This window comes from Bos indicus x Bos taurus, chromosome 16 (genome assembly GCF_003369695.1).
Source record: "Bos indicus x Bos taurus breed Angus x Brahman F1 hybrid chromosome 16, Bos_hybrid_MaternalHap_v2.0, whole genome shotgun sequence".
In the NCBI taxonomy this organism is placed as follows: Eukaryota; Metazoa; Chordata; class Mammalia; order Artiodactyla; family Bovidae; genus Bos; species Bos indicus x Bos taurus.
This window is the reverse complement of record NC_040091.1, coordinates 71,893,790-71,907,656: the sequence shown is the minus strand read 5'-3', so window position 1 is coordinate 71,907,656 and position 13,867 is coordinate 71,893,790. Positions and strand designations below refer to the sequence as shown.

At 49.8% G+C, this 13,867-nt stretch overlaps 1 protein-coding gene and 1 long non-coding RNA gene across 4 annotated transcripts in view; one reads left to right on the top strand and one right to left on the bottom strand.

The window, feature by feature from the left end:
• Positions 1-2,344: 2,344 nt before the first annotated feature.
• KCNH1 (potassium voltage-gated channel subfamily H member 1) overlaps positions 2,345-13,867 on the bottom strand; it is a 434,009-nt gene continuing 422,486 nt past the window's right edge. For both annotated transcript variants that reach the window (XM_027565678.1, XM_027565679.1), the window contains exon 11: positions 2,345-4,171. In XM_027565678.1, the coding sequence (XP_027421479.1) occupies positions 3,320-4,171 (852 nt within the window). In that variant the 3' untranslated portion in view covers positions 2,345-3,319. The remainder of the gene's footprint in view (positions 4,172-13,867) is intronic.
• LOC113906918 lies at positions 5,139-12,611 on the top strand. Of its 2 annotated transcripts, none has more exons than XR_003515038.1 (3): positions 5,139-6,919; positions 8,424-8,751; positions 12,315-12,611. It is a non-coding gene; the product is annotated as an uncharacterized LOC113906918 (long non-coding RNA). The 2 variants fall into 2 exon arrangements; XR_003515039.1 differs by lacking the exon at positions 12,315-12,611 and having other exon boundaries at positions 5,139-5,235; positions 6,844-6,919; positions 8,424-9,025.

Here is a 13,867-nt window from a genome sequence, read left to right as displayed (position 1 = left end):
CTGGTCCTACCCGGAGGAGGAGGCTGTGCGGGTATATGGAACAGCAACACTCATTGCTGGAGACGATGCCCTCCGCCAAGAATGCGCATTCCATCTTGCTGACCATCTTAGTCACAGACTCAACCCTCACCCCCACCTCCGTCAGCAGGGAGGGAGGGGTACGGGCAGGGCCTCCTCCTTCAAAGCGTGTCAAGGATACTCCCTATGAATGACATCCAAAGTAAGGAACTGATGATGTAAAAGATCAGGTAACCAGCAATTCCTGGGCAGTGGTATAAAGACACCATGTCGCCTTCCCTCAAAAAGGAGAAAAACAGCTCAGGTTAGTCTACATCCCTCAGCATCACTTTTCTATACTCTAAAGGTTGGGTCCAATACCCAGTTTTTGTTTTCCCTAATCTCTCTTTGGCCACCAGATAATGGTTTATAGTGGAAGGTTGAGTTGGTGGTATCTGAAGCTTGTGGTCCTCGCTTGGGAAGCCAGAGCAGCATCTGGGCAAAGGTAGGTAGTAAGCACAAAGCAGCCTGTGGCCAAGTGCGTGTCAGAAAAGTACAAGTAAAGGTTTGGCTCATTAAAAAAAAATTTTTTTTTCCAGAGAGAATCATTATAGCAAAAATCCCACAAATCCTTAAATGGAGAAGAGTAAAAGCATACACAGCCCTACCTGTGTTGCTCTGTCACCCCCAGGAGCATGGGTTGTGGGCCCTGTGACCCCCAGACGAGTGGATCCAGGCTTCTCACCATGAGCTCAGTTTGAGTCCTAGGAGTTGATCAAGCAATATATTCACGAAGCATTATTTTTCTCTCCAATCAGGTCTGGACTTCAAAGCCTCACACACGAGCATCCTTGCCCCTCAGGCAAAGCTGGAGGGAAGAGCCCACTGGGTCCTGGGCAGGGGCTTCTGAAGCTGGGTGTTGGTGTTGTCAGGGCCCTCATCCTGCATTCCCTGCTGGCTCAGATGGTAAAAAATCTGCCTGCAATGCAGGAGACCCAGGTTCAATCCCTGGGAGAAGGAAATGGCAACCCACTCCAGTACTCTTGCCTGGAGAATCCCATGGACAGAGGAGCCTGATGGGCTACAGTCCATGCGGTTGCAAAGAGTCGGGCACGACTGAGTGACGAACACTTTCACTTTTCCCCTGCCTTACAAGTGGTAAGTCCTAACCTTGGGGAGCAGGTTGGGAGGCATGTTTAAGGAATGGCAAACTGGAACATTTCAGGGACAGCTGGCAGATGTGATTCCAGGCTCGGCCCCAAGGACTAGTTGGCAGCTTCTCAAAGAGGCTGAAAGCCCCACGGCTTACCCAGAATCATTAACAGTCATGACTCTCGGCCCTGAGGAATTTAACTCCCCCCATCTGTTTGCTGCCATCTGAGGCCAAATCCAGTAATGTCTCAGAAAGCCTGGGGGCACCCATGTAAACCTCCTGAGAGAAGCTGAACAAGTGTGTATGGCCCCTGAGGAAGGACCCTCACCTGGACCTCAGTCTCTGCTCTCCAGGGCAGTCTGTGCCAAGCCAGAAGCCGGGTGAGTACAGCCCCATTCCACAGGGACAACTTAGGTCCGAGTCCTGGGTCAGGCCGTGGCCACTGAGCGGGACTGCAGGGGGAGGTGGGCCCAGACAGGCGGCTTTCAGAAACGCTGGACACCCTTGGGGCGGCAGGTTCCCCTTGGCAAGGAGGGAAATCACCATTGGGACCTAGCCTCTATCTCTGCTGCAAAGCAATGCCAGCAACACACAGGACTGCCCCAGGGCAATGCGTGCAAAAGGTGAGCGCCCTGGATGATCCCATGCCCACTCACAGTCCAGATCACTTGCCCTCCTAACTCTGCTCTCTCCAAGCTGAGTTTTCTGAACTTCCAAACTTGCTTATCAATTTTTAGGGTCCTGATGATCCCTCTTTCCTTTCTCAGATGCCCCTGAAAGGAGCCCAAGCCTAGGAACAAACGTGACCCCAGGTGACTGAGGCAGTGCGGTGTTCTCTAAGCATCATAGTTTAGGGACGTGGATAGCCCATAGCTGGCTCCATGATCATCGTTCAAAGCTTGGACCTTCCTCATAGACCACAGCTCCACAGTCACCTCTCTGTCACTTGACAGAGACAATCTGGAAACACCTGCCTCTTTCTCTCTTCTCTCCTGAAGCAAGTACAGTCATAGACCTGCAGTCTCTGGTTTCTTTCCAAGTCCTACTGACTTTCATATGAGATAAAAAGATTAGCTTTAAAATAAGGCCAAGCATGGCTCCCGAGTGTCCTATAAATGAACCCATGCAGTGGACAAAATACAAACTTCTCTAGGGGCAGTCCCAGTGAGAATCATCATATAAACATTGCTCTTGTTACAATCATTTTACTGAGGTTTTGTGTGTGAGTGTCTATGTGTCTATTTTGCTAATAAAGCAAATCCGGGCTCATCACCCTTCCTGCCGATGCCCCGTACCCTGAGGAATGCCACAGGAACACTTAGGAAGAGGTCAAGAAAGAAAAGAAGCAAAGGGCCTGTGTGATGTGGCCAGTGGCATGGAGCCAGGCCAGAGAGTCATCTGGAGCCCACAGGGCCCTCCCCTTCTGCGCTCCCTTAGCAGCTAAGGGCTGCAGATCACAGCCCAGAGAGTCTCTGGCTCCCCACCGCCAGTCTCCAGTTCTTGGCTTATCTCTTTGGGGAAAACAGACCTGAAGATTCCCGGCTCTAAGTGTCTAGAGGAGGCACCCAAAGCCATCTCAGCTGCTTTTCAGCCTTAACTGTTCGAGACAGGAAGTCAAGAGGCTCTGCCCTCCCTCAAGCTCCCCTTGTTCCAAGCTTGTTACAAATGACGACGGTACAAAAATAGACGGTGACATCAGAGAGAGGCTGTCCAAGGACAGGGAACGCTGGGAACTCCCTGTGCCCACCGCAGTCTCTGGGGGTCTTGGCAGAGAAGCCCAGTGTGCTAGTACACACGAGGGGTCCTTGCTGCTGTCCCACCCATCCCCAGCAGCTGCTGTTTCTTTCCTGGTAGTTTTCATGTTGTTACAAATATCATGGCAGTAAGAAAAAATTAAAAATGAAGGAAAATACCCTTTAGACGGCATGCCCCCCTCTTCCAAAATTCTGCAGAGAGAGTTCAGACGCAGCTCCCATCTCGCAGGGTCGGGGTGCATGCCTCTCCCCAGAGAGAGCGAGCCGAAGTGACTGGTCCCGCTTGTGTTTTCTGTTGGGAAAAGCCTACTTTGAAGGTTGTTGGTCATGTAGGTGTGTGTGTGGTGGTGTCTAGGGCAGGACGGTAGGTTTTTGTCATCTTGGATTTTTTTTCTTTTTTTTTACAACAGACCTCTCAGCTTGCGCCAAAAATGTCTCTCTCTGACTCTGGGGACTGGGGCCTCGATATTTCAAATAGCTCCTGAGGCGACTGAGAGGATCTTCTGGAGGTTAATATCCTGAGTATCTCAGAGAGCTGTTTCTCAATGCTCGTCATCTTGGTGCTCAAGGCCTTGATGTCCTCCTTGAGCTCGTGCTTCACCTCCAGGACGGCGGCCTGCAGCGTCTGCTCGGGGATGGGGTAGAAGGAGTGCTTGACCTCCGCCAAGATGGGGCTCCGGTCCTGGGGGCTTCTGGCCTCGCCCACGTTGTCCAGACGCAGGTCGCTCTTGGTGATGCCGCTGTCGCACGAGTCTGTCTTCTTGAGTGTGGCCTCGCCGGCGGCCTTCGTCCTCTCGGGGAGCGTTTCCATGGACTCGGCCTTGGACACCTTGCTCCAGTCCTCAGCCTGCCCGCAGGCATCCTTGAAGCGGGCCCAGCCCTTGCGCTTGGCGCAGTCGGCCCCGCCGGCCTTGGGGCCCAGGCCCTCGGCCCCAGGCGCCTGCAGCCGGGCGTGATCCAGCCCCGCCGGGGCGGCGGCCGCCGGGAAGGCCACGGGCGTGGCAGGGCTCTCTCGGACGGTGACGACGCTGGCCTTCGCCAGGCCGTGGTGGCTGTGCTCGGTGAGGACGCTGCCCTTCTCCACGTCCAGGTCGTCCAAGTCCCGCCCGCCCCTCTCCGCGGCCAGCCTGGCTTCCTTCTGCTGGCGGAACCTCTGGAAGAGCCGCCGGACGGGGTGGTCGGGCGGCAGGATCAGGGGGGCCTCATTCTTCCGCTTCATGCGCTCCTCCTCCTCCCGTTTCACGTCACTGATCTTCCGGAACACGATCTGCGGGGAGACGCAGTACAAGCCATGTTAACCCAGCTGTGGCGCCAGACCACTTGACCTGCCTCTTGAGAAACCTGTATGCGGGTCAGAAAGCAACAGTTAGAACCGGACATGCAACAACTGACTGTTTCCAAATTGGGAAAGGAGTATGTCAATACTGTATATTGTCACCCTGCTTATTTAACTTATATGCAGAATACATCATGTGAAATGCTGGGCTGGATGAAGCACAAGCTGGAATCAAGATTGCCGGGAGAAATATCAATAACCTCAGATATGTAGATGACACCACCCTATGGCTGAAAGTGAAGAGGAACTAAAGAGTCTCTTGATGAAAGTGAAAGAGGAGTGAAAAAGCTGGCTTAAAATTCAACATTCAAACGAAGATCATAGCATCCGGTTCCATCACTTCATGTCAAATAGATGGGGAAACAATGAAAGCAGTGACAGACTTTCTTTTCTTGGGCTCCAAAATCACTGCAGATGGTGACTGCAGCCATGAAATTAAAAGATGCTTGCTCCTTGGAAGAAAAGCTATAACTAACCTAGACAGCATACTAAAAAGCAGAGACATCACTGATGACAAAGGTCCATCTGGCCAAAGCTGTGGTTTTTCTAGCAATCATGTACAGATGTGAGAGTTGGACCATAAAGAAAGCTGAGTGCTGAAGAATTGATGCTTTTGAACTGTGGTGCTGGAGAAGATTCTCAAGAGTCCCTTGAACTGCAAGGAGATCCAACCAGTCCACCCTAAAGGAGATCAGTCCTGGCTGTTCATTGGTAGGACTGATTTTGAAGCTGAAACTCCAATACTTTGGCCACCTGTGAAGTGCTAACTCACTGGAAAAGACCCTGATGCTGGGAAAGATTGAGGGCAGGAGGAGAAGGGGACGACAGAGGATGAGAAGGTTGGATGGCATGACTGACTCAATGGACATGAGTGTGAGCAAGCTCCTAGGAGACAGTGATGGACAGGGAAGCCTGGCGTGCTGCAGTCCATGGCGTCAGAGAGAGACAGGAATGGGCAACTGAACAACAGCACTGGTCCAGGCACCAGTGATGGGGTAAGTCTGGGTCCTCCCTAGCCAGACAGTCCTGCCGGTCCACAGGAATGCCTGACGTGTTGGGCATGGGAGGCCCATGCTGAATCCTGAACAGTGTAGATGGGGAGACAGGATGCCCCAGGACAGAGGTGGCTGCTGTGCCTCACTCATCTCTCTGGAGATCCCTCTGAAGGCTCACTGAGCAGTGGGGAGAGGCCTTAGTAGACAGTCTGGGAGCTGAACTGAATTGACACCCAGTTCTTCAGCTTGCAGGGCTTCCTGAGCAGTTGTTTTCAAGTTTGTCTGAGAAAGTAATCCTGCTGGGAGCTGAGGTGAGTCAGCACCCTTGACTGCCTCTCCTGGGTTGCATTTCAGGAGGGCCCAGCCCCTCTCAAGCCCCGACCAGACCCAGGGAAGCAGGGTCCCCACAGCACAGGGAGGGGAAAGACAGGCCTGGAGGGAGGTGAACCACCCGGAGTCCTGACAGCACAGAGGATGGGAGTCCAGCGGCTTAAAAGGGCTTAGACTGGGGAGTAAAAACATTTATAAAATGTCAGTTCTCAGTGGTTTGAGTAAATGTAGAGACTGAGGTATGAATCATAGCAAACTGTGGATAAACCAAAAGAGATTTTGGTTTTAATTGAATTTAGATATATGTCCCAAATCTGAAATACCCAGAGAAGGGTAGAAAGAAGACTCTGCCACTGACCGGCTGTGTGACCTTGGGCAAGTCACGTCCTTCCTTGGCTGGACCAGATCAACAGTTCTCAAATCTAGCTGCCCTTCAGAACCACGTGAAGGAGGAGGTGGTCTCTACTGAGGGAGACTTCCCCGTGGCAGGGTCAGAAACTGGCATTTGCAGGAAGCTCCCAGGTGATGCTGACCAGGCTCTCAGACTGGTCACGGCTGATGACTGGTGAGGTCACTGTGCTGTCCTCCGTATGTGCACCTGCTTATGCGTGAGTGTGGCCACACACCACCTCTGCACCCTCCTCCCCTCCTCCGTGATGCTGAGACTGAGCTGGGCACAGAGTGGGGTCATGGGAGAAGAGGAAGAATGACCCCAGTGAGGCCAGTGAGCCCCCGGCCCCTGAGGATGACTGAAAGGCGACTGACTGGCAGGCTCTGCAATCACTCATGCCACCTTTTTCCCCTGAAAAGGCTGGTTTGCTGTCTGGGGTGGAGGACACCAAGCCAAGCAAACATGTGCTGAGCACCTACTGTATTCAAGGCACATACCCATAACCATTCCATGACAGAGGAAGGCCAGGCCTTTTTGCCCAAAGCTGGAGTCTATGCTGGCACTGACTCAAGCCACTTAGAGGGACAGAGCAGCGTGGGGTCAGGAGGAAGGCCCACCTGAATGTCCCTAAAGGCCCTGGTGACGCTGTTTTCCTCATAGTTTCCTCAGCCACCAGCCCCCTCCACCAGTAGCCCTGCCTGGTTTTATGACAGAGCATAAAGCATGAAGATTAATGAACTTGACCATTTAAGAAACTGAAAACGCAGAAAAACAAGCTGAAGATGAAGAGATACGACAAGGCTTTTTGAAAAGGCTGCTTCTTAACTCCCTCAAGATGGCCACTTCTGTTTCCTGTGGAATCAAATGCTACATTTTTCTCTAGACAGCATCAGGAGCATATGGTCCATGCAGACGCGGAGTCTCAGAGGGTGCGGGGCTCCCCAGGAGACGGGGCCAGTCCAGGTCAGCAATCACTCCCTGCGCTGTGCCTGTGTGCTGCCGGCGCCTGGAGCTACAAGGGAGGAAAGCACAGCGCTGCCCTCAGAGGCAGACTCGCAGCTGAAGTACAAGGGGCTGAGTTTCCCCGAGCAGGGTCGGGGGGCACGGGGCGGGTGGAGTCACATGGAGTGATGGGCAGCATGAGCACAAGTTTTGGATCCCAGGCAGGCCTAGGACCATGGTCCTCAAGCTTCAGTTTCTTCATCTGTGAAAGCAGATAGCACTACTGGTTCCCTGGTGGCTCAGATGCAGAGAGTCTGCCTGCAATGCAGGAGACTAGGGTCGGGAAGATCCCCTGGAAAAGGAAATAGCATCCCACTCCAGTACTGCTGCCTGGAAATCCCATGGACAGAGGAGCCAGGCGGGCTACAGTCCACGGGGTTGCACAGAATCTGACATGACTGAGCAACTGACACTTAGTATCATGAGGATGAAGTTGGGTAATTGAAGAGTCTTAAAAAGACTTACTGAGTAAATGTATCATGTATCATTCATTGTGGGGGCAACCCTTGAGACGATTCTAGAAGGATGAGTTGGAATTAGGAATAAAAGGTAAAAGACTTGGGCAAAGGTGTTCACACGGGAAACAGCGCGTGTACTGACCCTAAGGTAGAAAGGCCACCCACCTGAGAGCCGTGGCTTTGTGGCAGCAGTCCCAGTGGGAGGAAATGACTGTTCAATGTTTGATGTGCGCTGTCTCACATCATCCTTGCAGCAGCCCCAGCAGGTGGGGACAACCATCCTCATTATTTAAATGAAAAAAACAAGCTTAGAAAGGGTAGATGACCACCTAAGGGCACTCACATAGTGGAGCTAAGACGCAAACCCTGGCCCATCTGAGCCCCCATCCGTACCCCTATTCTGAGTCGTTCAGCTAGGGATGTGCCTTGGTTTTAGGGAAAAGGATGATTTTTCTCTCAGATGTGTTGATTAACTCCACCACTTCTCTAGTAGTTTCTCTTCCTCTCTGTCCATCAGCGAGCTCTCTAAAGAATTCAGGGACAGCACTGTGAAGCCAAGGGGCGGGGAGAGACCATGAAGCTGAGGATCTCAAAGAATCTAAGAAGAGGAGGACTCACTAGGTACATTAGAACCCATTAGTGTGGTCCTTGACTTCACGTGAGAGCCAGGCTTGGAGTGGTTAAGGTGAGAAAGAAGACCCGTGAGGACACAGGAGCTGAGTATTTTGGTTCCTGGGAAAATCTTGCCTCCCTGGAGAGTGGTGAGGCTACCAGTTACCCTCAGGGCATGGCACCAGGTAGGAGGAGCAGGAGTCCCGGTGCATTTTATCCACAGAGAATCTAGAGACCAGCGGTCCTCTGGTTCCGTGGCACCCAGAGTGCAGCTCACAGGCCAGCCCCTCCCATGCACCATCTGCAGTTTCCTCTGGCATCAATCAGGACTGACCTTGTCAGCCCCCTTAGTGACATCCCGTGAGGACTGGCATCATCTCTTTCACTCTTTAAAGGGCCCCCACTGACAGCGAGAGGACCAGCAAAGTCTTCTGTGGACAGACTAGCCTGGGTCTGTTCATCTGTCTTCAGGAAGGCTCAAACCCAAGAGTAATGAGGATCCCTTCTTCCTAACGCCACCAAGTGAAGGAGACGCACCCCTTGTTTGCCGCTCAGAGAAGAGACGCTACTGGTATGTGGATGTCACTGGCTTCAGGTGTTTCACTGAGGCCACATTTCTCATTCTCTTTCTCACTTTGTGAATTACAGGCACCAGAAGACACATCCACCTGAACCTCATGATGTGGTGATGTTTGGGCTTAGGGTCTTTGCAGATGTGATAAGGTAAGGATGTTGAGGTGAGATCACTCTGCATCAGGGTGGGCCCTAAATCCAAGCATGAGCATCCTTCCAAGAGATAGAAAAGAGAAGACATGAAACAGAGCAAAAGGCCGCATGAAGACGAAGGTAGACACTGGAGTTTTGTATTTAGCTACATCACTTTGCCAACAAAGGTCCATCTAGTCAAAGCTATGGTTTTTCCAGTGGTCATGTATGGATATCAGAGTTGAACCCTAAAGAAAGCTGAGCGCCAAAGAACTGATGCTTTTGAACTGCGGTGCTGGAGAAGACTCTTGAGAGTCCCTTGGACTGCAAGGAGATCAACCCTGAATATTCTTTGGTAGGACTGACACTGAAGCTCCAATACTCTGGCCACCTGATGTGAAGAGCTGACTCACTGGAAAAGACCCTGATGCTGGGAAAGCTTGAGAGCAGGAGGAGAAGGGGCGACAGAAGATAAGATGGTTGGATGGCATCATCGACTCAGTGAACATGAGTTTGAGCAAGCTCCAGGAGATAGTGTAGGACAGGGAAGCCTGGAGTGCTGCAGTCCGTGGGGTCACAAAGAGTCAGACACGACTGAGCAACAACAATTTAGCTACAAGCCAAGAAATGCCATGGACCGACGATAGCACCAGGAGCTAGGAGAGGCATGGAATGATTCTCACAGCCTCCAGGAGGAGCCGACCCTACAGACACCTTGGTTCAAGTTTCCATCCTCCACGCAGAGAACACATTTCTGTTGTTTTAAGCCACCCAGGTTGAGATAATTTGTAGTCACAGCCCTAAGACTTGGTGCCTATATAGCTGCTGCTTCTTCCCATCCCCTAAGTGTGGTCCTCCCCCAAAGCCCTGCCCTATTCTCTCTGTGCTCCATGAGGTCTTTCTGCCTTAGTTCACACCTCACCTTCGTGCAGCTAAGAGCCAGCAGAGGTGCTGACGACTGGTACAAGCACCCGCCTGCTGGGACCCTGAGGACATTTCTTGTTCTTTCTAGGCTTCAGTTGTCTTATTGACAAAACTTCTTACTTTTAGCCTTGCTGCAGTGATGCAATGAAATGACATTTATGAGAAACCTCTCCCTCCCTTCACATTCACAAGCAATGCTGTTTTTCGCTCCAGCCCCAGCTCTAAACCTGAATCTTCCCATGCAGAGCATGACTGTATCATTGACCCCTCAACCTCCACTCTCCCGGCCAGACCAGCCTCTCCTCCCACCCATCTTTCCTGTGTGTGAGCCAAGTCACCATCAGGCAGGAGGAAATGGGGAGCTGGTGACAAGCCTCCCCCATCAGAGATGCTCCAGGATTAAGACAAGCGGACCAGTGTTTATCCTCCAGCACTCCCTCAACAGTGCCTTCTGTCTAGGGAAGCACTAATCGTGACCTGTGAAATGAAGTTAACACTACTGTTTCATGATTCCACAGGAAAACTTAAAAGTAGAAGATGCACAGAACTAGGACAAATAATCCTAAAATTTATATGGAAACACAAAAGACCCCAGATTGTCAAAACAATCCTGAGGAAAAAGAACAAAGCTGAAGGCATAACTCTTCAGGCCTTCATTCACACAATGCTACAAAGTCACAGTAATGATAGTATTGGCACAGAAACAGACATATAGATCAATGGAGCATAAGAGCACAGGAACAAACCGACACACCTGTAGTCAGTCAATCCACAAAAAGGAGGCGAGAATATACAACAGAGAAAAGACAGACTCTTCAGCAAGTGGTGTTGGGAAGGCTGGACAGCCACCTTTGAATCAAAGAAATTAGACCACTCCCTCACATCATATACAAAAATAAACTCAAAAAGGTTTAAATATAAGACATGACATCATAAAATTCCTAGAAGAGAACATAGGCAAAACATTCTCAGGATATAAATTTTAGCAATATTTTCTTAGATAAGTCTCCCAAGGAAAAAGAAATAAAAGCAAAAATAAATGGGACCTAATGAAACTTAAAACCTTTTGCAGATTAAAGGAAACCATCAAAAAAAAATGAAAAGACAACTTACATAATGGGAGAAAATATTTGGAAATGAGGCACCTGGCAAAAGCACCATCTCACACCTGTCAGAATGGCTTCATCAGAAAGGCTACAAGTAATAAATGCTGGAGAGGGTCTGGGAAAAAGGGAACCCTCCTACACTGTTAGTGGGAATGTAAATTGGTACAGTCACTATTGAAAACAGTATGGAGGTTCCTTTAAAAGTAGAACCACTGTATGATCTAGTAATCCAACTCCTGAACATATATCCAGAGAAGACCATAATTTGAAAAAATACATGCATCCGAGTATTCATAGCAGCACTATTTTCAGCAGCCAATACATGGAAACTACCCAAGAGCCCATCAGCAGATGACTGGTTAAAAATACGTGGCATATAATATATACAGTGGAATATTATTCAGCCATAGAAGGGACAAAATATTGATATTTTCAGCAACATAGACAGACTTACAGAATATTATATTCAGTGAAGTCAGTCATAAGCAAATATTATTGATATCATTTATATGTGGAATCTAAAAATTGAAATGAATCTACATACAAAATAGAAAGAGACTCACATAGGAAAGAAACTCATGGTTCCCAAAGGGGAAAGGGAGGTGGGTGAGGGATAAATTAGGAGTTTGGGATCCACAGACACAAAGTATTATATATATAATAGATAAGCAACAGGGTTTACTGTATATAAATTTACTGTGTATATCACAAAGGACTGGCTATATTCAATATCCTGTAATAAGCAATAATGGAAAATAATCTGAAAATAACTGAATCACTTTGCTGTACATCTGAAGCTAATACAATCTTGTAAATCAACTATATTTTTTTAAAAAAGAAGGCAGAAGATGACTTGTGACTTGCAAAAATCAAACCCACCATATACTTCTCTGCCTAAATGTTTAGCTCACCCCCCACCACTTCCTTCAACCTATACTCCTGCACAAACCTGCTCACCACGGCTTTGGAAAGTTGGGACCACATTTATTTCCACCCTAAGTATAGTCTTCTGAACATTCTTGTTGCCTCTGATCTCAGACAGAGGGAAATGGAAAATAGGGGTATTTGTCCTGGAAACAGCAGCAAAGGGAACCCTAAGGCAGGGGAGCCAGTGTGGGCATTGAAGGTTGACGTTTTTTTTTTTTTCTACTTTAAAAATTTTTATTTTATATTGGAGTATAATTGATTTCCTATGTTGTTAGTTTCAAGTGTATACAACAATGACTCAATTGTGTGTGTGTGTGTGCACGTGCATATATATTCTTTTCTTTTTTTGTATCATGTTTTAACAAGTGATATCATATGTGCTCAGTCACTCAGTTGTGTCCTACTCTGTGACCACATGGACTGTAGCCCACCAGGCTCCTCTGTCCATGGGATTCTCCAGGCGAGAATACTGGAATGGGTTGCCATGCCCTCCTCCAGGGGATCTTCCCAACCCGGGGATCGAACCCAGTTCTCCTGCATTGCAGGAGGATTCTTTACCGTCTGAGCCACCAGGGAAGCCCTGATATCATATGCTATTTGTCTTTCTCTGTCTGACTCATGCAGGTTGACATTTCACTGCCACCACTTCACATCTGATCACTCCACCATGTTTCCACTCCCTTGCTCAGCTGAACCTTCAACACGATTAGCGGCCAATACCAACCAGGCGCTCAGCGAAGCACCAGATATTGGGCTAAGCACTTTGTTTGCATCAGTAACCCACTCCTCACCGCCACCCCGTGACGTGGACAGGGAAGTCACTCACCCAGGCAGGTCTGCACCTGATGTACACTGGATATTCTCTGCAGTTTGTGCTGCTTACCACCAAAAGAGGATAATAATTAAGAAAAGAGACACCCATCTTCTGGTTGGTTGCATTCTCTCAATTTTTTCTGGGTTAAAAAATCTGATACAAAACACATGTTTGTATAGCTGTAATTCCACTCTTAAAAATAGTTGCTTTCTACCACAATGGACAAACGATTGAGAATTCTAACAACTTGTATGTTACTGAAGAGTTGGCTCTGACGTGTTACTGTCCTTTGTGATCTGTGCCACTCCTGGCTTCAGCCAGATGATACCATTCCACGCACAAAGCACTGGAGCAAATAATTTGATTCAAGCAATTGTCTAGGTTTGAAACATGGTGGTTCTAACAGTTTCACTTGTTTATTCTAGGGTTTGACTCCCCCAATCAATAATTTTCTGTTGCACTGTAAAAATCCCCGTTTCTCATAGTAGGATGCTGACTCTAGAGCCATCAAATGCATGAGCCCAAGGGGTCCCTCCCGCTGCTTCAGCAGGGAGCAGCCACTCAGCTGCCAAGGAAACTTGCCAGTCTACACTCCTTGAGAAAGTATCCATTACCGTCCCACTCGCATCTGAATTCCAGACAGATGTGAGTTCAGATCTGGTCTATACAGCAAAGTCTCTCACGCCCTGGAGAGGGGGCGGGTGAGAGCTGGTCTCAGAGACTCAGAATGAGGACCCATTTCTCGTGATGTTGCACTCGGGCACCTGTGCCTTCTCGGCGAGCTCTCAGCAGGGCAGCCCTGAGCCAAGCACTGGGCCCCAGCTGGAGAGTTAGTTCCACTCGCGCCCTGTCCCTGCAGGGGTGTCTTGGTGATGTGTCAGGATGGGGAGGAACTGGGAGCCCAGTTGGGAGTAATCTTGTATTCCCCAGAGGATCCTGCAGAAGCAAGAGTGCCTGGGTGGGTGTAGGGAGCAGGCGGACTGCGCCAGAGATGGGCTCCTCAGAGGGGAAGATAACCGAGAGGGTTACGGGCTCCTTGAGCTTTTCCTTTGGAGGCCCAAGTCCCCTAACCTGTGGAATAAGGGGCACAGTGTGAGAGGGGTGGCTGGAGGGGTCTCTTCCATTCTTTGCTGTGCTGCTTTGCAGAGGGGTCTCTTCCCAGGAGCTCCACTCCTGACGAATCAGCCAGGGCAGAGCTCTCCCTGCTGAAGTGTGGGTGCCATACCCCAGCTCCAGAGTCACACCGGGCCGCGTACTGGCCACTGAAAATCAGAGCTGAGCCCAGGAGGGGCGCACAGGAGGGAGCAGTCTGGGCTGTGCAGTAAGGTGAGCCCACCTGCCGGCTCAGGCAGCCTTCTCTGCA